General features: G+C 41.1%; 1 protein-coding gene across 4 annotated transcripts; it reads right to left on the bottom strand.

The window, feature by feature from the left end:
• Positions 1-797: 797 nt before the first annotated feature.
• On the bottom strand, positions 798-26,103 carry xpo1b (exportin 1 (CRM1 homolog, yeast) b). 4 transcript variants are annotated; one of them, XM_031741102.2, is made up of 25 exons: positions 23,692-26,103; positions 22,107-22,238; positions 21,771-21,872; positions 17,588-17,660; positions 16,157-16,218; positions 14,360-14,404; positions 12,530-12,711; positions 11,278-11,326; positions 11,057-11,176; positions 10,801-10,929; positions 10,553-10,711; positions 10,233-10,430; positions 9,607-9,745; positions 8,385-8,566; positions 8,096-8,252; positions 7,830-7,993; positions 7,581-7,715; positions 7,310-7,493; positions 6,524-6,630; positions 5,898-6,092; positions 5,132-5,300; positions 4,721-4,855; positions 3,367-3,526; positions 3,176-3,272; positions 798-2,256 (listed from the first exon to the last, which is right to left on the bottom strand). In XM_031741102.2, exons 2-25 carry the CDS (start codon positions 22,230-22,232, stop codon positions 2,110-2,112), a joined length of 3,216 nt encoding a protein of 1,071 aa, XP_031596962.1. In that variant the 5' UTR covers positions 22,233-22,238; positions 23,692-26,103; the 3' UTR covers positions 798-2,109. The 4 variants fall into 4 exon arrangements, with proteins under 4 accessions (XP_031596962.1, XP_039477415.1, XP_039477416.1 ...); XM_039621481.1 differs by lacking the exon at positions 23,692-26,103 and adding an exon at positions 16,714-16,762 and having other exon boundaries at positions 22,107-22,145; XM_039621482.1 differs by lacking the exons at positions 22,107-22,238; positions 23,692-26,103 and adding exons at positions 16,714-16,762; positions 20,547-20,613 and having other exon boundaries at positions 21,771-21,833.
• Between the last annotated feature and the right edge of the window lie 739 nt (positions 26,104-26,842).

Here is a 26,842-nt window from a genome sequence, read left to right as displayed (position 1 = left end):
CATCAGCATAACCTTTAATCTAATACCAGTATGTTAACAGGGATTAGTGGAGGAGTCCATTTACACAGCAGCAACCTTGGCTAAAGATGCCCGGGCGGAAACGGTCGGATGCCGCGTTGCCTGCGTGATGGATGCCATCCGTCATCACTGAGCTTTCTTTTTAGGATTTGTGTTTTGAAAACTTTTCAAACCACACTTCTCTTCACACGTAGATGTATGCGATCTAACAGGAGATGGGATAAATAGTCACTACGCTTAACGACCATGTGGTCAGAAATCATTTTCCAGCGTTAACAGTACATCGGGTCAAAGCGCAACAAACCTGCTTAGGTTGGCTTTAGTTTCACACAACAAATCTGACACAAGATGTCTTCTACTCCAGCCGCCATGTGGCAAATCGTCTTTTATAGTAAGTGAAAGCGAAAGCAGCCTGCGCTGTAGGAGATGGGGTTGGACAAGTAAACACGAGTTCTCAGAGTTGATGACTCAATCAAGCTCACAGCTGAACTCGGCACAACGTCAGTGCCATTGTTCAACTGTTGACACAAGAAAAAGCTAGTGAGTAAAGCTCTCACTAACAAAGGCTGTATGAGACAATGTTAGGTTAGAGTTTAGTCAGCTACAGCAGCAATGACTTAAAATTCATCAGAAAAAGTCTGCTGTATTGTAACATGATAAAGACTGCATTCTTACCCTGTTTTGATCAAGGCCAACACTGAAGTGTTCAGACACACAAACCATATCAGCTCATATAAAACTTGAGTCTCTGCTGTGGAATGAAGAGATCTGAGCGAAGGCAGGATTATAAAATTCTCACCTTTAATCAGTTCAAAAAGTTCACAACAAATGTAACACCTTGAGAAGGGAAATCTGCCATTAGAGATTGGATGCTTATTTGGATTTATACATTCGTCCTAATTAAACTCATTGGCAATTCATTTACTCTCTGGACAGAAAAAAAAAAAAAAAAAAAGCCTTTATTTGGACAAAACTCAAACAGTTACAAATGAAAAATGCAAAAATACAAAATTAAATGTAAACCCAGGTTTATTTCTCATTTTGCTCTAAAGGTAGTGTCTTGAAGCACTACTGCATGGTAAACAATCTAAATTAGTACAATTCAAAATCTCCAAAGCCATCTGAGTTAAACAGGAGTTGTTATAAAGATGCAACCAACCAAAGAGCCCATAAATACCTCCGCCACTTCCTTAAAACATCCCATTAATGAAGGCTCACAAATGAGCAACAATCCTCTTAGAGGAAAACAAAACGCTGATGTCGACTAGGCGACAGCACACACGCGCACACACCCACAACAAAAAGAAATAACAGAATAAGAGGAAAAAAAAAAAAATGTTCCCATGGTATTAAAGATGCTATACAATTGGGATGATATGCACATATTCGCTTTTGCTTTCCCTGAAAAAAAACCTCACGCTGGCAGCAGCAGCTCAGTTTTTTGGGTGAAGCAGAAAGTCATGAGCAACAAGATGCTGCTGCACGAGCAGCGTCTCTCAGCCTTCATTCATTTTCCATTAGATTCACATTCTCCCACAATGCCGTGGGGCACCAAACAAGCGGTGCGTGCGCCTCTAAAAGACCACTTTCTGTCACACCACAGGTCTAGAAGCTTCTATGCCAACTCAACACATGGGCCGATTTTCACAACACCCCCGCCCACCCCTGCCCACACTGGGTGTAGAATAGATCTATATATAAACAAAGAGATGGGAAAGAGGGAAGAACTGGGAAACAGAAAGAGGGAAGTGACGGAAACCGATCCAAAACAACATGGTTAACTTGTCCTAATCGTTATAACTTCATCATGCAGGTCTGAGAAGGGCCAGAGACCAACAGAACGTAAGCTAGATTAACAGTTTTGGAAAGTTATTACACAAAAAGTCTCCATAGAAAACGCAGATCATGTAAAAAGGACCACAGGGTGATGCGGTAATCATTTACAGAGTATTGGCATTATTTTGGTCAACAAACATCCAATGGGATGGCCCACGGCCTCCCACCACACTCAAGTGCCTCTCTTGGGTTTTGTTGTGTTTGCTGTGGTTAGGGTTAAGTTTCGAGTACTGTACAGTTAGACTGAGCAGGCGCTCAGTCACACATCTCCTCTGGGATCTCGTGAGGATTCAGGATGCCGGGCACCGACATCTGGATCTTGTGTTTCTCCTCCTGGGCCTGTCGGAGTGATGCCTCCCTCTCCTCCAGGAAAAGATCCGAGGTGTCCTCACCTGCAAACTCCTGAACAGCGACACAACCACAGAAAGCTGCTGTTAGCTACAAGGTTTGAATGCTGCTTTTTCTACCACAGCAACCGAGATCCTCATTTTTACTGTTAGACTGCTCAATTAACTGCAACACTGCTAAACCCCATTTGGACAAGAGTGAGGTATCAAATACTCACTGAGGGTGCTAGCAATTGAACTCACTGTTCCAAATGATGGACTTTTATTTCTAACAGGGTTAGCATGCACATGCTTTTTAATAAAAAGTCATTTAAAAGCATGTATTAGGCTCATTTCCAGCATTTCTACATTTTTATATTCTTAGAGCTTTGCATGAGCCTTTCAGCTCACTTTCCCTCTCTTTGAGATAACTTTCTTCTGATTGGCTGCTGCTCACAAACAAAAGATCTGATCGGCTGATTGGTTGGGCTTCTTGGGATGCCCGTCATTCTGATATTCCCTTTCATTTCATTTCACCCTCTTGGACAAAAAACAAACAAACAATAAAACAACATGCTTGACCTCAGCAATTGTTTTAATAGTAATTTGATTTACTGACATCATAATTACCGCCTAAATGTCAACTTCAGTGCACAAAAATAAACAAAAAATATTTATATAAATAATAAAAATAATAATCAGACCAATCAGGACACATCACACAACATTGAGTGTTTCCAACAGCACCCACAAATCTTCCATATAGTCATGGCCGCCTGACCATGAAGTGGCAGGAAAGTATTATTTGTGGAAACAACAGCTAAGCAGTTAGTTATGTAGTCAGTGATAAGGAGAGACAAAGCTTCCATAGAGGGACAGGCTCCATGTGCTTCAGCTCAAATACACAACCGAGATACACTTTGTGTACCTCCTCAACACTGAAAGGACTACTTAATACACCTCCAATCGAAGTTGCTACAGCCTGACGAGCTTACCTTTATCTGGACGAGGAAGTCCCTCAGATGCTCCTTGAAGGCAGGAATGTCCTGGTTTAAGCTGAACAGCCCTGTCACAAACACCTTCACCTGAGCACTGACAGACAAAACACACACATGCACACAAGTAAGCATTGACTGAAAAACAGACTCACTCCATCAGAGATTATATGTGTAGTGTTGACACTCACTCCTGTAGGTGGGGGAAGGCAGTCTTAAGCAGGTTGGCCACATATTCCTGGATGAACACCTGGTTGTTGGTGGGGCTGGCGGGGTTCAGCGCTGCAGTGATCTTCCCCTCCTCCACCAGGTTGAACATGTAGGCCAGGATGGACGCGTGCATTGTCAGGCCTGCAGAACACACACACACACACACACACACACACGTTTGCCACAGAAAATGAATCCATCTTCTTTCCCCAATTCCCTCATCTTTGTAAAGCCACATTCAAATTGATTTAGTTCTCTGGGGGAGGTGTTAATATTACCTGGCCTGGTTTAGTGACTTTAATCCAGTTCAGATCATGAATGTGTCTTTTTTTAAATGTTTTTGATCCCATCACCAGGAAGATTCAACGCTACAATCAGCTCCTAAATAAATCAGTACTCAGTAATGTGTGCTCTTTTAAGCAAGAAGTCACTTCCATTTTTCAAACTAGCACCTTTAAAAGGATGTACTGAACTCCTACAGCCTTACTGTGATCTAAGCCAATGATTTTAACATAAACATGTTCATCTGACCTGCACAGCAGACGCTAGGGCTGTGCGATATGACCAAAATCTCATATCCTGATATAAGAATTCTATCGTCCCGATAACGATATAAATCACAAAAATGTAACATTTTCTGTAAATTATGTGAATCTCGGGCAGCTCGACTTGCGGGAAGTGTTTCCAGCTGCGTGTCATGTAGCTGGAGTTGAGTATTTTAACAGATGCATGAAACTATACATTTTTAGACATAGGTTGTAACGGCCGCCGTTTTCTTTGTGAGTATTTATTACACAGCGTGCTGCGGGGAAAAGCCTGTTCTAACATTTGAGTCTAAGGTTTATTTTTTAGCACCTGGCGGCTCTTGTTTTGCTTCTCATCCGTAAATAATCTGCTCTTTCACGTGATTGAGTTTATTTTGAAAAGTCTCAACAGGATCTTGAGCTTTATTGTGAAGGGTTTATGTGGAACATAAACAAGTGGACACGCGATGGTGTTACCGTCGTTGTTGCTAACCGCAACGTTGTCGTGCGCTTGTCCGTCCGTAGTGTGGTTATATTAAATATAAGAGAAAGAGAGAACTTTAAGAAATTAATATAGCCACTACAGTGACCATCAAAACGATGAAAAAATATTGCCGTAAACAGTTTATTTTGCGACACCACGAAACAAACGATAGCGTAAAATGAAACGATAGATGTTTTTATATCGTCATCCGATATATATCGTTATATCGAACAGCCCTAGCAGACGCCAACAGTTTTTTAAAGTATAAATATCATTTGGACAACTGCAGATTTAAACAACTGAACGGCATTGGTTGTGTGAGCTCACCAGCAGTGTGTGATGTGTCAGTGACCACTGAGAAAATGTGCTGCAGGATATCGCAGAAATACGTCTGGTAAAAACTTTGAGCGGCTGCCTCCTCCTGGGCCACATTCTGCAGCAAGGTGTACAGAATCTGCAGACCTGAGCAGCGAGAAGACACAAAACAACACAAAATTATAGTTGCACATCCTTCAAAGACCACAGCAGCTTATTGTTAAAAGCCGGTTGCACAGTGATGTCGCTGTTCTGATGCACGTCTGGACATGTTTCAGTGTGAAAAGGATTGCAGTGCACGCTCATGTCAAGTTTCTGCCTGTGGATCCTGGCCCACAGTGGGTTTTCCCATTATCAGTATTTAAGATGTTGTTGGTCATCAAGAGCATAAACATCTTAGTGTACTCATCTCTGTGCCCTTACCAGTGTCAGCCACATTCCTCATGGTGTGCTTAAAGGCCCAGATGATGGAGTCCAGCACTAGTTTGAACTGGGCTGGAGGGATGGCGAGGAATGCGGGGAAGCAGTGAGAGTTTACTGCTTGGAGCAGATAGAAGAAGTGGGTCCTGTGCTCTGGATACTCCTCAAAGTTCTGGTACAAACACACAAACAGATAATGAATAAAAAAAATTTAAATCTACAAGCCAAGTTATATCATAATCCTACATAATCTGGCCTCACACTGCTGCAGGTTTTTGGTTTGTGAGAGGCACCTGATGGGTCCCAGTTGTATTTTGGAGTGGAAACAGAGGCTCAGGTCAGAGTGAACAACGGCTGAAGCCAACTGAATTGAAGATTTTCATTTTTTTTTCTGCAGAATACAAGCACTTAACTGAAACTCTGTCAGATAGTGACTAAAACCAATGCAGTGCTGCAGATAAATAGATTTTTAGTTTTCTATCAACAATGATGATGTGCATGAATGTAATAATCAGTCCTGTGATTTACACACTGCAGTGAAGGCCACATGGTAGATTGCTTATCCCAATGCAAATGAAACCTGCTGATTTGATAACTGAGGTGTTTACTCACTACTCTGTAATAAAAGAGCTGCTGATAACTACCAACAGTTGAGCAGACAGCCCCACCACTTGATAAACAGAAAGACAAAGACTGCTGTCTCCGTCACGTGTGCAGGAAAGATTTAAAAACAAATATCCACATATGACAGCGGCTCACTGGGTCGTACCTTGTTGATCATGTTTAGAGTGCACTCAAAGACGGCATCAAAGATCTGCGGTATCTCGCTGGTGATGTGCCCCCCCAGCTTGTTGACAATAGTTGCCATGGTGCTGAGGACTTCAGGCTCACGGGCGGCAGGGACATTGCGTTGGTAGTCAATGAGGACGGCGTCCAGCAGGGGGGGAACGAAGTTCTCACCAACCTGAAACAACAACAAGAACAACAGGAGGCATCAGCAAAGAAAGCTTTGAGACGCACAAAAACCTGAACAGACATGCTTAAATAAAACTTTGAAAGGTGACCAGCCCTACAGTACACTGAGAAACTGTGAATATTAAAGGGTTTTGCAGATACAAACACAGAGGGGGGCAGAAAAGTCTGCTGCAGGGGGAGAAAATCTTTGTGTCTGGTCTAAAAATACCAACTGGATTGTTCGAAAGCTGTTCCACAGTCAGCTGTTACACTGGCTGCTACAGTAGGAGTAACTCATGACGACACGAGAGTGTAAATATATCACTTCTGATATCATCAGCATTTTTAGTACAGCAGCTTTCTTCATTCATTCTTTGTCAATACAAAGCCCCAACTGGGTTTGCCTCCTTCAGCAGTGACATATGTGAGTGCCTTTCTCACCATCTGTGGGTCGTTTGATCGGCTGACCCAGCCTGAGATCAGCTTCAGAGTCTCCCGTTTCACTGTTCTCATACTCCGGATCAGTGGCTGCTTTGTCACCATCTCACCTGCAACACAGACATTAGCAGAACATGCGACTTCTTAATGAGGATGGGAAAAAAAACCAAAAATAGTATCACACATAGCAGCTGGGTCTAAATGTGTAGCTCTCGCTAAACTTAATGTGCACTGCACAACTCTCAAATCTCAGCTTATTGTGCCAATAAAACCCATCCCACGTTACATAACACATATCTGACACGTGGAATTACCTGAATTACTGTAATGCAAAAAAAAAAGAGAGAAAAGACTTTGTAGCTGACTAAGAGCCCACTTAGTTTGGTAGAGAACAGAAGTCTGCTAGAAAAATGGCTGGAATGAAGAAGTATGATATAATTACAGATCATTAAGTATTATACTAGCGCTGCACCCATTTATCAGCTAAACACTGGCCCCTATTCTTCTCGATGACTGGTATCAGCAAATAAGATGTCAATTATCTGAAACAGTGGCTGATATTCATCTCATCTACCACATTAACCTAACCCTGATTGGTGTGTGATGAACACTATGAAAGCAAAATAAACGGTATAAACCTCTGAAAATCAGTTTGTGTGCTGCTTAGAGAGCAGCTATAACCTCACTGCTCTGACAGTATGTTAGCATGTTTACAACCATTTGTCTGCAGTGACCACCATGCAACTGTGACAGTCTGCTGCACGATGAAAACAAATGTGCGGCTCTTACCGTTTGTCTGAATGGCAGCAGAGATGTTCTCGCTGAGGCACTTGTACACATTGAGCATGTCAAGGTAAATCCTTCCCAGCTGGATAACAAAGGGGTGTCCCACTGCCTTGCAGGCCCTGACGTTGGTCTTAAGAATGCTGCCCAGCTGTTTGACGGTTTCTGGGTCCTTCAAGATGTCCACGTTCTGATGGACAGAAGAGGAGCAGAAGAGCAATTAACAAACAGCTCGTGTGTCTCTGAAATGTGAATAAATGGTGATACACCGTCTTACCTTGGTGGCCTGCTGGATGATGCTGTCCCACACTTGATTGGGCAGCAGCATATATTTCTCTATCAGGTGCTCCTGAACAGCCTGGTCGGTCTGTGCACCGATCATGTACCCTACTGCCTCATAAAACGTGTGCACCTGTACGTACACACACAAACACACAAAACAGTCAGCACAGACACTTGACTGGGCAAATAAGAGACAGCTGTGCCTCTCTCTGATGGATTTCTGTGGGTAAGAACACTTAATGACCTGCTGAGGCTGAAGGTCACAGATGATCGTGTTAATGTTGTTGAGGATCTCATCGATGAAGGGCATCACCTCTCCCACCTGCACCTGGATAAAGTGGCGCCGACACTTCTGGGCAATCTTAATGAAGGTGTCGCACGCCATGTCCTGAACTCCATCATGGGTCTCTGTGAGGGCAGGACAGAAAAATAAAAATGCTTTAGATCTGTATCCATCTATCTAAAATAGATGCAGAGAGGAGTTCAACAAATAAAAATACTCCAGCTCACCGTGCATGAACTCAAAGAGCTTGTTCACAACAGTTTTCAGGAACTTCCAGTGGGCTCTAAGAAAACGAGGGTACTGGCCAACAATGTACATGATGTTAGAGGCGATGATGGCCTTGTTGTCTTTTCCTCGCTTCTGCTCACAGAGACCCAGCAGATCCTGAAACAAACACCACAGGATTCACTTAGGCTTAATGTTAAACTTTATGGGTGAGACAATAATTAATATGAGGCAAAAGAATGAGTGAGTGACCGCTGTCACCTAAACCTAAATACACAGACACATCAATACCTTAATGACAGTAACGAGGAACCTCTTCTCATCCTCCTCATGCATAGCCCCACTGATGGATCCAATGGCCCAGCACAGTGTGTTGAGGTTCTTCCAGGACCATTCAGTACCATTTACCTGGTTGTGAAGCTTCTCTGTCATTATGCGTTCTGTGTCCGCATAATCCAAGTGAGTCAGGTACACTGCAGGACAGTAGAGCAAATGTGTATCAGAGTACAGTACAGTTTCCGCTAAATTAAAAGTTAAAACTACAGAGACAGTTCAGAACCAAAACAGAGAGAGAGAGAGATAAAAACAACAAAAAAAGAAACAAACATATATGAGAAGAAATGGCAGAATGAATTTTCCCTAAAAAACACTGACGCCTGTGTGATGAGTGACACTGATCAAGCCAATTCAGTCAAATGTAAATTTATAGTCAGTCAGTGCTATAGTCAAAGCTAAAGCTTTCCCTACATCCATCCATTATTTAAACAGCTTATCCTTTTGCCAGTCTACGAGTTTCCAATCGATCTAACCTGCATTTCTTTGGATCTGTGGGGGAAAACCAGAGCACCCGGAGGAAATCCACGCAGACGCACAGAAAGGCCCCAGCCAGCCGGCAGTGCTAACCACTGAGCCACAGTGCCGCCCGATTCTCCTACAATATTTAAATATTACAGTGGTGCTGAGAACAACTCGCCTAACCTGTTGGAGGATGTGTCTGATCAGTAAATACAAATCCAGCTGCTTAATAATGATGAAGCCACTGGATGGATGCATTAAGAGCTATTCAAAAATATGACTTCATGTGGTTACGATCAGTTAAACACTGCTTCTTAAAACAAGTGGCCTAGAAAAAAAAGAGTTTAAAGCTTGATTTACAGTCCTGTGTTGAATCCCCGCAGAGCCTATGTCGCAGTAGTGTCGTCGTTTGCATTTGTAGTTGTGCGCTACTGAGTTGCACTGGTCTGCTATCACGAGGGTAAACTGAGACGATCACATTCACTTCAAGCTAATAGTGTCATACCACTGCTACATCGAAATGCAAGAAAGAAAAGAAAAAAAAAAAATCAGAAGCAACCGAGCCTATACACAGACTATTCCAGCTATAAAAACAAGAAACCAGCACTAGCAAGCAAACTCAACAACTGTTGCGGCGTAGATTATGCTGCAGATTTAACACAGTACTATAAATCAAGCTTAAGGATATAAAACTTTAGAAGCTCTCATTAAGTCATACCAAGAGTCTCCCTCATATTCTTGTAGAGATTGATGGAATCTGTGTCCTTCATGAACTCCCTGACCACCTCCCCCTGATCATTCTCCACCACCAGGACCTCCTCTGGCTTGGCCATCCGACTTACCATCAGCAGACGCACCTGTTACACCAGATAAAAAAAACCTGTCAGCAAGTACACACATCAAAACACCTGCCTTTCACACACACAGGCAAATATAGCTTAGCTTGTGTTCTCATAAATGTAAAAGGATGATACAAGTGGTTTGTCTCCTGGTTATAGTCACATTTCACACACCGATACGGAATGTAAAATATCATTAAGTACAAAAAAAATGTTTGTATTACTTTAGTAGCTGCTGATTTTTAGTAACACTGTAACCAGCATCTCTTTTGGCAGCTCTGAAGCAGCCACCTGTTGCCGGCCCGAGCCAAGTCTTTCTAGTATGACTGTGAGCTGAGACGCGTCAGGTTCCACAAACTGGAAACAGTTCAGCAACCTCTGAGTCACTATAAACGTAAGACATGCTCCTTAAAGAAGAGTCTGCATTTATAAACTCAACTTCAATCATGGGGCTATGCGATCATGTATGTGGTATGAATAAATACCATCTTGTTCTATGCAGTACCTTGGAGAGAACGGGTAGATAGAGCTGTCTCCGTGGAGGCACGTCAAAGTGCTGGTTGCCAGAAAGCAGAGGGGACGTGGATGTGGAAAAGGGACTCTCTCTGTAGAGCTCAGCGGCCAAGTGATTCCAATACTCCAGGCAGATTTTGAAGATCTCGGTCTCTTCCACCTCTGACACCAGCAGCATGTAGTGGAGGGCCTGAAGGAGAACCAGGGGAGTTGTAACGTAACGTGAACATGTTAGCTAATTATTACCTTAATCTTCTCCTGTGCAGCCTGTGTAGGGCAACAACAAAATACAGAATATCGTGCTTCCCTTACTTCCATTAATGTCTCTCTGAGGTTGAGCCTCTTCTCAATGAGTTGCCCGTGCTCTTTAAGAAAAGTGCACAGGAACAGACTGAGGTTCTGGATGAAGTTTTGCTCGTCGTCTTTCCCATTGGCGTAGGCCAGCCGAATGTTGGTGTTCAGAGGCAGCATCTGAACAGATTAGAGTTAAAATTCTTCTGAGCGTCTCAAACCGAGCAACGTGTCAGTGTAGCTTTGTCAGATGTCACTGAGTAACCCACCTGTTTGAGCTGACACATGGTCAAGGTGAAGAGGGTAACAAACTGCTCCTCGTACTGGCTGACGCTCACACCCGCAATCTCTGTCAGGCACTTCAACGTCACGTTGCGAAACATCGGCACATTCAAGAACTGTTTAAAATAAGAAATATATATTAAAAATCCATTATCAATTGATTTGTATGCACATCTTCGAATATTTCTAAATAATCACACAAATCTGCATCTTTGTGTGCTGTGTGCGTCTTTGCGTCCACACCTTATACACCAATGTGCTGATCAGTTTGGTTTCAAAGATGTATCCCAGAGGAATCCAGTTGAGAAAACGCAGAAGTGTCTCCAGGGTGGCATGGACCAGGGGGGCATTCTGGGAATTCTCCTGAAGTGCACACAGCAAAACAAATATCAGCTGAAGAGCAAACACTGGTGTAACGGACGATAAAGAGTGTGTATGATACAAAGAAAAAGATGAATGCATACCATAACAAACTGACACAGCTGGAATATCTGGGAGAATTCATTGCACATGCTGAAAGAAAACAACATGTTAAACAGCATCTGACACTGATAATGAAAGACAAATCTCAAAGTTTCATGTACAACCTGTGCCCTGAAACAATGTAAATAACCGTGGTTCATTTCTTTTGATCACTTTATGTCTGTTCATGTTTGGTTTCAAACTAACACCGTTTAGAAGGTTTTGCTGCACTGACAGCAGCTAACAAGTTGCCACCTACTCAAGTAACACTGTCCTCTCTTCTCCCCCTCTCTCCGGTGTTACACTCCACCCGTCTCATGCAGCAGTTTTCACACATGAACTTTGGGCCAGTTCAGGAGAGTCTAGTTAATATTTCTCACATTTGTCCTTCCTCACATGTAGCACACAATGGGAAATGGTCTGCTTCAGACACAGTTGCACCACTGGAAAAACACTGTAGTTTAGTGGAGGGTGCTGCCTAGACAGACTGTGTAGGAGGTACCACACACGATGCCCTACTGGCCAATAGTAAAAGCACTGGGTGATGTTGGGTAACTTCCAGAAAAACTCAGGGCACCAGGCCATGTAAGAAAATGGCTACACTCTGATGTCTTGTGACAGCAGAACAGGGAAGTTTTGAGAAAATACATTAAAGGCTTTAAGATGGCATTAAAATAATGTGAGTGCATATAAAGGAAGGAAATAAAAGATGGTTTTAATATTCTATCAATGTCGTTTCCCTTTGTCCTCTCTGAGTTTGTGTGTATCGTGTGACACGGTATTCCTGGGTAGCAGTGTATAAAGTGTTTAGTCAAATTCAGTGGTTTACAGCTTGTTTAGTTATACTAGACTTGGTAAATTCAACTGCACCAAGTCTAAACATAATAAGCCTCATTTGTCATTGAATGTAGTTCCAAACAGTCAGTCAGGACGACCTTTTTTAGTCATCTGGAGAGAAAGAAAAAAAACCCCCATCTAAAATCTAAAATGACAAAATGACTTCAGGCCCAGTGAACATATTGGATTCTTTGGATCAGGAAATAATAAAACATGAAGCTATGAAACATCAACAACAGTTAATTGTGCTAAACAATCAACCTGGATGTTTAGATATGAGGAATATTAATTCCAAAAATCAATACGTTTGATCTGGGGCGGGGTTTCACACTTGATTTGATTGATTTCGGTGTGAACCTTTTATAGAACAGCTTTCCTATGCTAAGGTATGTTGGCATCCATGCTCTCAAAACTGACCTGTCTTTTAGGTGCTTGGCCTTGACCTGGGTCATTTGGCCACTAGAGAAGTCAAACACCTCCTCACTGAGCAGCTTCAGAATGACCATGTTGTTTTGACAGAGGCTCTCGCTGGTACGACTCGCCCCCACAATGTCACTGATGAAGGTGGGCCAGTGCTTGGGCCACTCCTGCTTCAGGATCTGCAGACGTAGTGGACACAGACATGTTAGTGAGAGATGGCACACACTATGTGGAATCTGAAGAAAAAACTGAGATCAAACTGCAACTCCCCCATCAGTCTCAAGTCAAACACATTTCTTCCTTTTACGAGCATCCCATAGTGAAGACAAAGCTGTTTTTGTTAAACTCCATACTTTATTGTCCAGATTGAACATAACCATTTTAACCAGCCTCCTGAATGAACGTGGAATCTGGGCTCTTCGGCCCCTCAAGGCCAAAACAACGTTTGCTCAAATGATGTAAGCGATGACTCATTCTCACTGGCATTAATGCAAAGTCACTTGTGAAGTCAGTGAACCAATCTCTGCCTCTCGCTCCCTCGCTCACACAGATACATCAAACGCACAAACATGGTAAAAATGTCACATTGCACATTCAGAAGCACTGAGGTCTAAGTTGTTGGTCTCATGGTCCTGATATTTCTACAACTCTGCATTTACAGATTTCAGTGCCTTGCTGAATTAAGGATACTGCCGTCAACAGCTCCATGATGATTTCCACTTTGACGGTTTTTAACTAATTTGTATGTTTCCATACAGACACATACATCAATTTTTCTGCCACACTCTTCGAGATGATATCACAAGGTCACAGTCACTTTCTAAGCATCGTTTGCCTCGGCTGAGACATTCAAGTAGTACCGATGTCCCTTTTTAATAACACTGATGGTTTTTGAGCCAGATCTTCCAATTAAGAGTGACATCTTCAGGTTAAAAAGCACCACTGCAAAAGAGAAGCACTGAGGCAACAACATAAGCTTCAAACCCAGCGTTTTTAGATTTACTGCTTCGCATGACGACACCCAGAATTTTACCATTTAGGAGTTGATAATAGTCAATAATACACACCCACTTGTTTATTAGACATTAACAAACCACTGTGTCTTTGGTAGCAAGAACCACTTTGCTCATGGACCTGTAACATGGTCTCCAGTGAAAATTATGACATTTGCTGTGGTATCTTTACTGTATATACTGCTCTGAATCAGGCTGTATAGTACATATCATAGTACTGTGTGACTCAGTGGCTCTACCATTCTCCAGGCAATGAGTAAAACGCACGTAGCTAGCTACAAGTGAATCTTTGCTCTGATGTACGCTACTGCTGTCAGAGTGAATAGCTTCTTGGAAACTGTTTGCTGACACTTTCTTTATCCCTCTCCACTATTCACCCACATGAACACTGAGGGTTAGGAAAACATCACAGTTATAAACACAATGAAGTGTTTCTCTGTGTTACTGAGGCTCTGTAAAGATAATACTGATAGACTTAAAAGAAAAGTAACGCACACTTTATTATTTACAGTGTAACCAACACTATATGTTTAATATAGTTAGGTATTTAACAGGTGTGAGATGAAAACAAAACCCGTGGCTGAAAGTGCACAATCAAATCCTTTGTTTTAACAATTCTTGGATTCTCTGATATTGTTTTGCAAATAGAAAACATTTACCACGTGCAGCTCAGACACATCTAAGCGCACGCACACACACAATAGACAGGCCACATTTTTCATGCAGTAAACTAACAGTAACAATGCAAAATGAAGAGAAAATATCACCCACAAAGGACTGAGTAGGTCCAAAAATTAACCCAAGCAACTCTTACCTGAACAAGGATCATGTTCAGCTTGCCAATGTACACCTTCTCTTTCTAAAAAGAAAAAAAGAAATAAGTCAAGGAACACGTTTCAGTTACACAACCATATCCTTTAAACACATCATGAAAAGGTAAGGTATAACAAGAGAAAATGCATGAACATGTTGATGTTTGACATTTTATATAAAAATAGTACAGGCTGGGTTTCACCCACGAGATAAAGTCGCAGGTGTTTGTAACAGAAATGTCAAGGCTGGTCATGTGTATTTGAAAGTAAACACCAAGAATTGAATTTATCCTACAATTATAGCCTGCAGTAAAGTAAGCCAGACACAAATAGTCATTTCTATAATGGAGAGTTATGGTTTTTAAAGCTCACCGAAATTATTCTTTTTGAGTGCTCTTTTGGAAAATCCCCTCACAAAACCTCCAGTCTGGTGTATCTGGTTGGTTTAATAACCTTAATAAACTTCATAAATATATCATGTTTTGTAGAGTTACATACTTGAAAATGATGCAAACACCTGAAACATGGCTGGAAAGTTGCTTGCTCAGCAGGCAGTTAAATACTAACTAGACATCATTTTCTTGTAGGTGGCATCTGCACTCCTTCATTTTTATGTTGTCTTCTTCTCCTCAGCTAACCTCTTGTTAAAGCAAACAAGTATTTAACAGTGTTCACCGTCTGGCTCTTCTGACTTCACATTTAAAATCATTTAAGGAACATTTACAAAGCACAAATCCTTTCCATTAATCAAATCTAAAACAAAATTTTACATTTTCCCTGCAGTTGCCTTTCAATTTACCCCCCTTTCTTGCTGTTTTTATAACAGCAATACAACCACCAAGAAAAATCAAGCCTCATTGAACTTTAAAACCTTAAAGCTGGGCCAGCATGTCATATTTTCACGTATCAATCTCTGTACTTCTAAGAAAAAAAAAATGCATTCTCCAGATGAACACCAGAAAAGCTTGCTGTCAGTTTAAGTTTAAAACATTTAACATCTCCAGCCTTTTAACTGCTTGCGTGTTCACAATGGCTGAAACAGTGAGAAAAGCTGCTGAAGTCACCATAGTTGTTCTGAATTACACAGCACTCTTAGCAGCTTAAGTCATGGCTGCCCTACTAACCTGCCTGTTTAAAGTACTGTTGCAATAAAACACGGACACAAATAACGAGAGAGGGAACAAGAGGCTGTTTGTGCATAAAACTTTTAACATCGACGAGGTTATAAATTGTTACCCTGACACCAAAACTGTGCTCTAGCTTTGTGTTTTTAATGTGATTCTTCTAATATGTCTGACTTTTCCTTAAACCACAGGGAGGTTGTGTAAAATGTCAACTTTAATCACTTAAACCCTTTGCTGAACTGCAAATAATAAAAGAGCCATATTAAACAGAAAATATTAGCCATATTAAACATAAACAGAAAGCCTGTTTATGTTTAAACACAAAAAGCTCTTCTCTGGGCCTGAGCTCATTTAAGACAGACTGATGGAAAGTGGAAAACTGTCCTGTGATCTGAATCAAAATGTGAAATTGCTCGTGGACACATGGGCACATCCCAGACCTGTGACCCACTCAAAACATCTGGGGTGTTATGGAAACAAAGATGTGACACAGGCAGTCCTGAACTACTGACTATTTGAAATCCAGTCACGAGAATGGGAAACCAAATTCTCCAACTCTTACAGGGTGTTTTTAACGGAAGAGGTGATGCAACAAAGTAGGAACATTTTTTTTGTTCCATCTCGTACTATTACCCCAACAATACAACCTATTTATAAAATATAACGTTTACTCACCTCTACACTTGATGCATCAGATGAAGTCTTGATAATGAGCCCAACAACATACTTTTTTATACCTGGCAAATACACAGAGAATATCAGAAGATGTCCGTTAGCATGCACCAATAAAAATGTGTTCATCAGCACATCCTGACATGACGAGTTGCCTGGAGCACATTAGTCAGTAACCCTAACACAATCTGCGGGCTCATAACTAGCTGAATCTGCCAATCATATCCCACATTTGTACTGTAGAAAAAAAAAAGGTGTGGTTCTCCATATACACACACTGTTGCAAAGCCAGTTTATAAACACGTGGACGTGAGCTGCAACTGCCACTGAACTCCTACAGGACAAAACCCTTTGGTAGGTTCAGTGGAAGTTCCATTTTCCCCCACGTGTTTTCACAGACATTCAAGATTGTCAAAGTGAGCAGAGCATCTTTAAAATGCGTTTTCAGCTCCCTCGCATTTCTCTGTAGACTGCAGCTGACTACGAAAATGTGTGTTTTGGTGTGGTGAGAGGAGCCGAAAACAAGGCAATACTCTGACACAAGGGGGGAAAAGACATACTTGCCAGTCGCCCTGCACTGGGTTTGCCACTTGAACAAAATTCAGGCATCTACGGTCAGAAGCAGGTAAGTCTTAGGTCAATGAAAAAATTAATTTTGAGCAAAATTATAGAAGAATGGAGGGAGGCAGAATCATCTGATTTGCACATGATTATCAAATTTATTTCATTACCACTACTTTTTAATCTGAAATTTTTTTCTAAATAAATTCTGTTCCACTGTGTTGAGACCTCTGCTATGTGCTAATGCTGATGAGTCAAATTGGCAATTAGGCAATAATTAAAGGCTGAACATTAAGAACCAATCGTATCCATATACTGATATCACTGCAACACTTTATATAGGTTCATACGCATATTTACCTTGTCAACAACTTCATGTAACGTTTAAAATTATCAATAAACATTTTGAAAATATAACTGACAGCAATTACCGCACTCCATTAACCCATCCCTCATTCCTCCATGGGTACAATGTGGAAAAACTGGCTCAAAGCAACACACACAATCTGTTATTGATTTTAGAAACAACAACATATCCCATCAGAATAATGTAAGGCTAGACAGCAGTAACAACTTATCTACTTTGTTTCCTCTCAAAAAATTTCCCTCACAAAGCATTAAAAACAAAATAGTGCTGGGGTGTTTTCCTTGTTTCCTCTCTAAAACGACTGCTCAAATGCAGAATCCAACCTTTCTGAGCAGCCAGTTCGAGCCAGTCGAGCAGAAAACAAACCAGCATGCTTAGTGGGGGAATACTCCTCAACATGGCAACCGCACATCACATTTACAAAGAAAAAAACTAAACAAAAACGAAACACACTAACACCATGGGAATAAATGTTTCGGGAATTTTTCCACAAAAGAAACTTTTACCTTCACACTGATTCCTGGGAAGAATCTTCCATCTGGTTTTGATAACCGTTTCCAGAATTTGGAGAGCATAGTACTGTAACACGCAAGGAAGAAGCAGCATTAGGACAAAGCTGTTATGACAGCATTCAACAATAAGAAGTGCCCACCTTTAATCCAAAAACAGTATGAAGTGGACCAGTCTGTAATAACTTGCATTTCTAAACTAGATTGCACTGAACCACATTTCATGCAGATTTTGTAGTGTGCAACACTTTCAACTGTAGTTTTTTTTTTTTTTTTTAATATTTGTACAAGCAGCATTATGCTGGAACACTGCAGAAGCCCTGCTGTTATTCTCAGCATCACACCAGACACAAAAAAGAAAAAAAAAAAAGAAAAGAAAGAAAGAAAGAAAGAAAGAAAGAAAGAAAGAAGGCAACCCATTAACCAGCTTTGTCACAGATTGCTTCAAAAGGGAGTCAAATGGCCTAGAAGACATAACAAGGTTTATATGCTTCTCTCTAGGCTACATGGACCTTGTAGGGTTGGGCATCGAGAACTGTTTTTAAAGGACAATTTGTTCAAGTGCATAATTGCTACAGGTTTCTTTTGTCCCTTAAACTGATTGTGCTTTAAGACCCCTTAAAGCAAATTCTGAGCCCACTGTGCTTCAGTCTACATTAAAGGTGGAGCATGCATCATACAAGTACCCACCACAGGAGTCTGTGGGATGTTCTGGGGCAGCTGGACAACTGTGCAGGTTTCCACTGCAGAACTCATTTTACCTTTCTGACTGCTGTTCTTTTCAGGGAGGAAAACCCGCTCTGGGGTTGATAGGTCCGAATATCCTAAAAATACAACCAGCGTTTCTGCTGCCAACTAGCAAGAGCAACATTTTAGTTAGAGCCTCACCAAAAAAATTAGATATTGGCCAATAGTCTTGATGCATTCTCAATCATCCAGGAAAGTAAATCTCCAAAAGTTGAATCTGTTCATCTGGACGTAGCGCTACGTCCAGATGAACAGATTCAACTTTTGGAGATTGGCCAATAGTCCTTTTTCCCCCACCTCAGACACACAAAATACAAAAATCAACTTTATTTTCTGCTCAGATCAGCTGGTTGTTGTGTTTGCCAACAGGGAGGCTGCAGAGCACCCACTGGTGGGCAAACTATGCAACATCACTCTTAACATGTTTGAAGGGTGTTTCTCTCACCTCATTGTCTTTTAGTTTTTACATTTTCATTTATCAAAGGATACTGACACATCGGAAAATGGATCATATCAGCCAATCGCTACAGTGAAATAAAACAGAGGTTCAATATAAGCTCATACATACTGAGGAAGAATTTATGGATATATATACTTTGTTAAAAGTGTCACAACAATGCCAACATTAACAACCATCAAACCTTGATAACTCCTCCATACTAACAGTCTGTGTAAACACAGTGACTGTCTAGGTTGCTCACAATTCTACATAACCACTCTTTCACTAAAGGCATGCCATTTTCTCAGGTTCACAACTCTGTCATTACTTGTATGAAGTCAATCTGTTTTTTTTTCTCCAGTTCCTGCAATTAAAAAAGAAAAAAGGAACAAAACCCAACCAACAAAGCAGTTTTAGCTGAAAATGCTGCAGATACCAAATATATACAAACACACATTTATTTTACACTTTTTGTAATACCAAAGGTTTGTCTCTGTTCCTATGAAAAATATAATTACAGCTCATGCAATAACTTGCCAGAACTACCTTATAACATTGTAACTCCTTCTTCAGACTGACAATCCATCAAACTCAGTGGCATTTTTCAAACTGTATCTCATGGATCAAATTTCACTGATGCCTGAAGCAACATGTGGCCCTCCAACAGAGATGTACATTTTTTTCCCTTATTTTAAAGCAGAGCTTTTTTTGGACTGAACGCCCTTTAAAATTGCAGTATTTTCAACATCTGAATTTTTTTTTTTTTTTTTAAATTTTCCCAGAGGCAGCTTGTTCACAAAAAGCTAAAGCCACAGACACAGATCCCCATTGACAAATCACAAAACCTTGTCTGTTTAGGTGTTTTTGCCTTTAAAGGTCGTTTCTTTATAATAACCAGAATTTAAGGAAGTAAAACACCAACCTTGCTAAAATAAGTAAATAAATAAAAAAATAAAAAATAACAACAGTATCACGTTATCGATACCCAACCCTAAACTCTAGTCCATTTTCTTTACGATGCTTCATTTCTAACGTAAACTCAACTTTACCTGGTGTGTCATAAAGAACAGCAGGACCACCACAGATTACACTAATTTAAATCACTTACTTGTGAAGCATAAAGAAATAAAAATATAATTTGTTAATCCAGGTTAGTTTATGATCTGATGTTACTTCAACTGACTGTTTCAACTGTAGGGATCATCACTTGAGACCATGAGAAAAAAAAAAGAGAAGAAAAACAATAGTATTAAGAAATGACTTGTATTACAGGATGTTAATAAAGCAAGATTAACAGTGTGCTACAGACAATGGATGCTGGAAGATTAAAGGTGAAAGCTCCTTATAACAAGCTGACTGTACACCACTCGCAGGTGTCACCTGGAGCGCTGCATTAAATTCTGCCGTGTTTTATTTCACCTTTAATTACCGGACTACACAAACCACCGCGCAAGGTAAGAAGAGAGAAATTACAAGTAGGAAACTGCCAAATGCCTTGCAACATTTCAGCTCACAGAAGTGCATCTTAAGAAGAGGCCATGACTAGAGAACTCAGCTGTACTGTTTAAAAAAAAACAAGAAAAAAAGAAAAGCATGAGAGCGAGGTGGGAACAGTGCCATGATCCCTACAGTTGAAATTAAATCTTTTAAAGTGTCTCTTTACGATGGATCCTACTGACTGCAGCCTGCACCCACCCTCTGTCCAATGAAACAGATGCAATAAAAACGGATGAACAGAATTCAGTCAAAGGGAATTTAAAAAGGGTAGACCTTGTGGAGGCCTGCCGTCAAAGCCTAGCTGTGTCATGATGCACAGGATGACACACCCCTTCTCTTCCTATTACAAGCCATAAACATAATGGAACATTGTGATTAATATCAAAAAGTCACAACTTGAAATCATGACAATTTCAAATATAGCTACTGTAGTTAATTAAAAAAAACAAACAAACAAACAAAAAAGGCAGACACCCAAAGTGCTTTGAAACTGGGCATTTTTCAAACTTATCACTGAAGACAGAATGCAGGATTCGAGAGGTGTTTACCTTGTTTCCTCAATTATCCCTATTTATTTGGCAAATTTATGAATTTTAAAGTGATATTGATAGATCAAGGACTCAGATTAGTACTGAATGTCAGTATTAAAAGCAGTCTTACAAGCAAGCAAAAATAAATAAAATACAAATGAAAAACAAGTATCAACATTACTTTGAGGAAGTTGTGTATGATTTGCACTTCAATTAATTCATACCATGTACATATTACTCTTTGATTATGGATATGTACTGGCTTTAACGGCACAATTCATCTGTAAATCTTTGACATCTGAATGGTTACAAAGTCAAACTTTTACCATTCACAACTGGTTGTTTAACTAGCAGTACCACCATGCAGAAGCAGCACAACATACACTTGCAAACAGATGTCCTAGAAAACACACAAGACCCAAATCTTTAAATAGTTACCAAGATTCATTCTGTTTTCTTAAATCAAAAAACATACATCCACATAAGCAGAAATGCCAAATACACTTTACATCTATGTAAATGTTAATTATTAGCAGGATGCGTGTGGAAAGTTACTTTAACCATCTTTCATAACCCTTTATATTACCACACAAACAGGATTGGCATGCATGGAGTTTTACGATAGTTGTATTTAGAGAAGTACGTTTTAATAATACAACAGTAAGATGTCAGGAAGCCTCTATTGTTTGTCTGCTAGGTTCAGATCCAACAGAATTCAGGAGGACAGGGGTCCTGCATAGCTCAGCAGTTAGGGCATGAGACAAACACTGCAAGTGCATAAAGCTGCTTCCAACAAAAAGATCCACTACAAAGTATCTTTTATATAAATGAAAGCATGGTATAGGCTAACCACTGTGAGGTAGGGTGAAGCTTTTATGTTGTTTTGCGTGCTGGCTAAAAATACTTCTTCCTCAAAGTACAGGTAAGTTTCCTTTCAGCAGCATTTTGCAGGTAAGAGTTAGCTTACTTTGGTGTTCATGTTCTGGGAGAACTCAAGGATGGTGTCCACTCTCGTCCAGGCATCTGGGTGCTCTTTTAAGTGTGTCAACACTTCTTGTGCCATTCTTTGCTGTAAATCGATGAGGATAACACTTTAGAATTAACACTGAGGTGATATGAAAAGAATTGCAAAGAAAATGCAACAGTAAAGTCAACATTGTCTGTCTTACAAAAAGGCAATGTGTTACTCGCAGGTGAATGTAAAGTGGAACCTAAAAGAAGAAATTTACAAGCAGCTTCTTTCAGATATGGTGTAGAGATAGAGAGAGAGAGAGAGAGAGAGAGAGAGAAAAGGATAACATACCTGTGGTCCTACCCCATGATACAGACAGTTCACCACATTATCCAGCAGATTGATATCCAGTTTCTGGTTGAAGTCCAGCAGCTGCTGTGCTGCATGGTCTGCTAACATTGTCATAACTGCTGGCATAGAGCTCTGCAACAAGGACAGGGGGGCGGGGGTCATGAGTGCACAGAACGCATTTAACAAACAAAGTCATGTGAACTGTGTGTTTAGAAACCATTCCTAACAGCTGACCATGTAACAAACATCTGCTAGACCAACCACTGAGCTGTCATTTTAAGATATTAGGCTCATGGTGTCACATGCCTGTCATGTTCAAAAAGTACAGGAAAGCTCCTGGTTCCTTTGCTGGACTCAGTTTAGGAAACTTCAAACTGGATGAAAATGCTGGACATAGTGCTCTGGTTTACACCAGGAGCCCAGGGACTCGAGCAACAAAAGCCAAATTAGCTCAATATCAATCTCAGTATAATTCCAAACCTTTTATTAGAGAAAGAGAGTTACAGCGCCACGTTATCTTTCAAAAAACATAGACCAGTATTGATCTGTAAACAGATTAGTGCACTATTCAGAAACCCGAAGTCAATGACACCGCGCTTTTGCTTTAAACAAACAACTTAACAGCTGACTCAGACACAGTTACAAGCAGGCTTTTAATCCGTCCACGGTGCCTGCGTTGTTTCACTAACCAAGCACTCATTTCTACAACTGCATTAGTATCATTAAATGAGCCACGTGCCGCATATACTATCCGACGTCACGTTGTTTACGTCTGTAAAACACCGAGCACACCGCGAATGACTGGCAGCAACAGTTAAAAATAACAACAAACGCATCTTACAACCATGTCGACCTAGTAGCACCACCCGCTAATTTAAAAAAAAAAAAAGAGGGAGAGAGAGAGAGAGCACGAGCGCGTCCCGCACACATTAACCAGCCACAAGGATTCACCCCACACGTGTGCTCCCTCACTGCTCACTCCAACCACTCCCACCGAGGATACCAGGGACGGAGGGCGCTCATACATAAATTTTACTCGCTGTGTCGTCACCGCTGTTTAGAGAAGTTGGCGCTTCTTGCTGCGACTCTACTCCAAAGACTAGAAACGGTTATGTGCCATTTTCCGGTACAGTACGGTAAAGTTAATACTGACGCCGTTTAGCACCTAGCAACATCAACTCGACATCCGCTCGCATCACGTACACGAGTGATGCTGCCTCGGTGGGAGAGGCGCGGATTTAATCTCACGCCGTTTGGTGCTCGTCTGCAGCGTCGCACGTAACGTCAAAAGAGGTAGCCTGGTTATGCGTTTAGTTCGGTAAAGTTACAACACTTTCTCTGACAGCCAGCGTTAGCTTATTCTTAAGTGGCAAATGCTAGCTAGCGGACGGTCGATGGCTATTTGGTTATCCCCACTGATGCCATTGCATTCTGAATTAGCATGTCGTTACATGAGCTTCAAGGCAAATTACAAGATAACACAGGTTAATGTGCACACCAAAATGCATTTTATTCTCTATAAAGGGTAAAGCCAAGACACGTTAATCACAGCATGGCAGGTTCGTACTTCACCCCAGTTACCTACCTAATATCCGAGGCTCTGACTGAAAAGAGTGGCGTTTGCCAAAAAAAAAAAGCTACTGGGTACTAAAAGTACTTCAGAGTATCTGATGATTAGAAAAGATTTCCTATCTCTGCAGCGTTGACTATCTCCAGCTCCAGTAGTGAATGATGTCTGGCTGGTAAGAACCACTGATGTGGATTCCAAAACTACTATCACGGTAGACCTAACAATCTCTCACTCCGATACATTTTACGAAACTAAGTAAACCTTGATTCACTAATTTATTCTTTACTCTAATAATTTTCCAGCAGGGTGGTATAGAGGTTGTGTGCCTGCGCCTCCTCTCTTCTCTCCTCTCAAGCAACTAACTCGCAACCGGTTGAAACCGGTTCAGACTGGGAGATTCCATCTCGGTTTAGTTTTCAGCCGATGGCGCCGCGTAAAGTTTGGACTTAGGTTACGCCCAGGCCGCGCTGTGATTGGCCTTGTCTCTGGCGAAGACTTCCTACTTGGCGTCCCATTGAAGGATCGACCTGTCAGTTTATTTCAATTCGCACAAGCGCCCACGCGACTACTCCGCCCGGAGAGAAAAAGAGGGCAGACTCCCTTGCAGAATGGACTTCTACACGACTCCGTTTTACAGAATGGCGAATAACTTCTCGACCTGACTTTCGTGTCAAAACGGAGTTTTAACATAAACATTTCAATTATTCGAGCAATTACTAGAAATAACTGGAGCGCGAGCGTGCCGCACGCGGAGCAAAAGTAATGGCGTTTGATGTTTGTTATCCATTTAAGTGTCTCTGTGGAGGTTTTGCTATTTTGAAGCCAAATATAGCCAGAAAGCAGTGTGCCTAGTTCATGCAGGTAGCCTGTTGGTTTGAATGATGTGATAAACCGCAACTACCATTCATTTTGCCTGTTGCTTGTAAGCTGGTAATTTTCCACCAGCCACGAGTGGGCGTGGTTACATGATCATGAACGCACGGGGTTAGAAAAACGACCTGGAGCAGAATTTGTTTCCACGAATGGGTAACGCTACCAAAGTGAACGGGGGACATTATGTGTATATATGTATGTATATATATATTTATATATAGTGTCAGCAGCAGCCGGGACGATAAATGCAGAAACGCTGTCTTGTATTTTCCTATTTGAGCGCCATATATTCAGTGCACCGCTGTCAATGGAGGACGCAAACATGACAGCGTTTTTTTTCCCTCCTCTGTGGTCACGTGGTCCAGCGCGCTACTTGATGGAAAAATACTGGATTTGGTGTGTAGCGGAGACAGTACACAGCCCAGTAAAGTCATTCTGAGAGGATATTTCGAAGGGCGTTTTGAATGTTTACCCAGCAACACTATCTACCTCTCATTCTTTATGTTTCTTAGAAACATGTAAGACTCGCTTTTTATTATTATCATTGTTATTATGATGATGTCAAAGTAGTCCGAGGTGCGAAGTAATATCTATTTTTAAAGTCCAAGTCGGACTGAGATGCACGTCAGTTAGTCAGTGAAATTGCGCAAACTGCAAGAAAATCCATTACCAGTCGGGTTGTTTCAGAGTTGCACGCTGCTTATAAGAAGCGTACGTGTAATCATATAGTGCATGTCATGATGCAGTACAAGGGGAACTGACTACACACAACTTACAGTGTAATGTCAAAGCTATTCATGTTAAAGAAAAGTTTTTTTTCTTTTTGCATATTTTCCATGTCGAAAATATGTTATTTCACCTGTTCTGCCAGTGTGCCAATGGCGCCAGTGTCCTTGGGTCAGCCTTACACCTCAGACAGTTGGCCTATATCCGAGCCTTTGTTATTAACAAACAAGATTTCAAAGCCTATTATCTATGTGTGGAGTCATGCACGCCATTTGCTTTGCCCTCCGTCCTGTCACAGAGTGCCTGACCCTCAGGAGGACAGGAGGCGCACATTTCTAGATACAAACAGGTCATCCTGCTTTTTGGGAATGTAATAGACTAGGCAAACCTATCTGAAGTCCAGTTTATATTATGTATAAGGTAAGACATATTAACATTGGGATATGCTTTAACTGTAGTGGTTTATCATTTACATATAGTTCATGCACATAGTTGTCCACCCTTGTGAGTTTGACAGTTGTAATAAATATGCAAACAAATAAGTAAGTATGATAGACTGCTATTTTTAATGCCCAATAGGAAAATGTAAGTGCAAATCAACAAACCTCCAAGTAGGTATGTGACCTCTGCAGGAAAAAGTGTCAGGTACAATTTACAGCGAAGCCTCAGATATTGAAAAATGGATCTAATCCCATACCACAGCTGAAGGCTGATTTTTTTTTTTCATAAAGTGAGAAAAGCTCTTTTTAAACATCAGCCGTGTCTTCACTGTAGGGTCCACCAGTGCCCTTATCATAGAAAGTAGGCCACACTGTATAAAGTTTGCGTCACTCTGATGTCATTAAAAATAGATGTAGTACTATGAAAATCCTCGTCGTGTCATTCATTTTCCCACCCTACATGAACCCAGCTGCCTGCAGGGCCTCACTGTCCACACAAATGAGGTTCTCTGGTAGAGCGGTGCTGGAATTTATTCTCAAACATGTGTGAAGTTTGGAGGTAACCAAGCTCGATCAGGCACAGGCTGGTTAAAGCTTGTTCTGTCTGGCTGGAGCATAGTAGGCCATTTACATATATTATCATTGCACCACACTAGTGGGCTGACCTCTATGTGGCAATCAACTAAAAAAAAAAAAAAAAAAACATATTGAAAGTTGTTGTGCTGGCTCATACTCCTCTTGTCCCAGTGCCCGAATGGTCAGCTTTGGCATGCAGTTCTATGATGGGAAAAGGAGAAATGAAAAGTGGTGCATAATTTCAGGGTATTATTGCGCAATGATTCCAGTGTGACAAAAAAAGTCAACTTGTTGGGTACACTGTGGGCTGTTTAAACAATGCGTTTTACTTGCTTGTACCAGCTGCTGGTCGGTACAGGAAACTAATCTGTGCTACAGAGAATAAAAACACTCATTGTTTTTTGATTAGCCTCTGACTCTAGCCCATGTTAATGTCAGGACCTTATAAACAATTAATAGCGCCATCTCCTGCTGTAGAAGTGTTTCAAACTCCTGCTTCTAAGATGTGATTTTGGAGTGCCATCTGCTGGAGAAATGGCTTCTTCTTTTTT

The sequence above is a fragment of the Oreochromis aureus genome, linkage group 13 (assembly GCF_013358895.1).
Source record: "Oreochromis aureus strain Israel breed Guangdong linkage group 13, ZZ_aureus, whole genome shotgun sequence".
Classification (NCBI taxonomy): Eukaryota; Metazoa; Chordata; class Actinopteri; order Cichliformes; family Cichlidae; genus Oreochromis; species Oreochromis aureus.
This window is presented reverse-complemented; position numbering and strand designations above follow the sequence as displayed.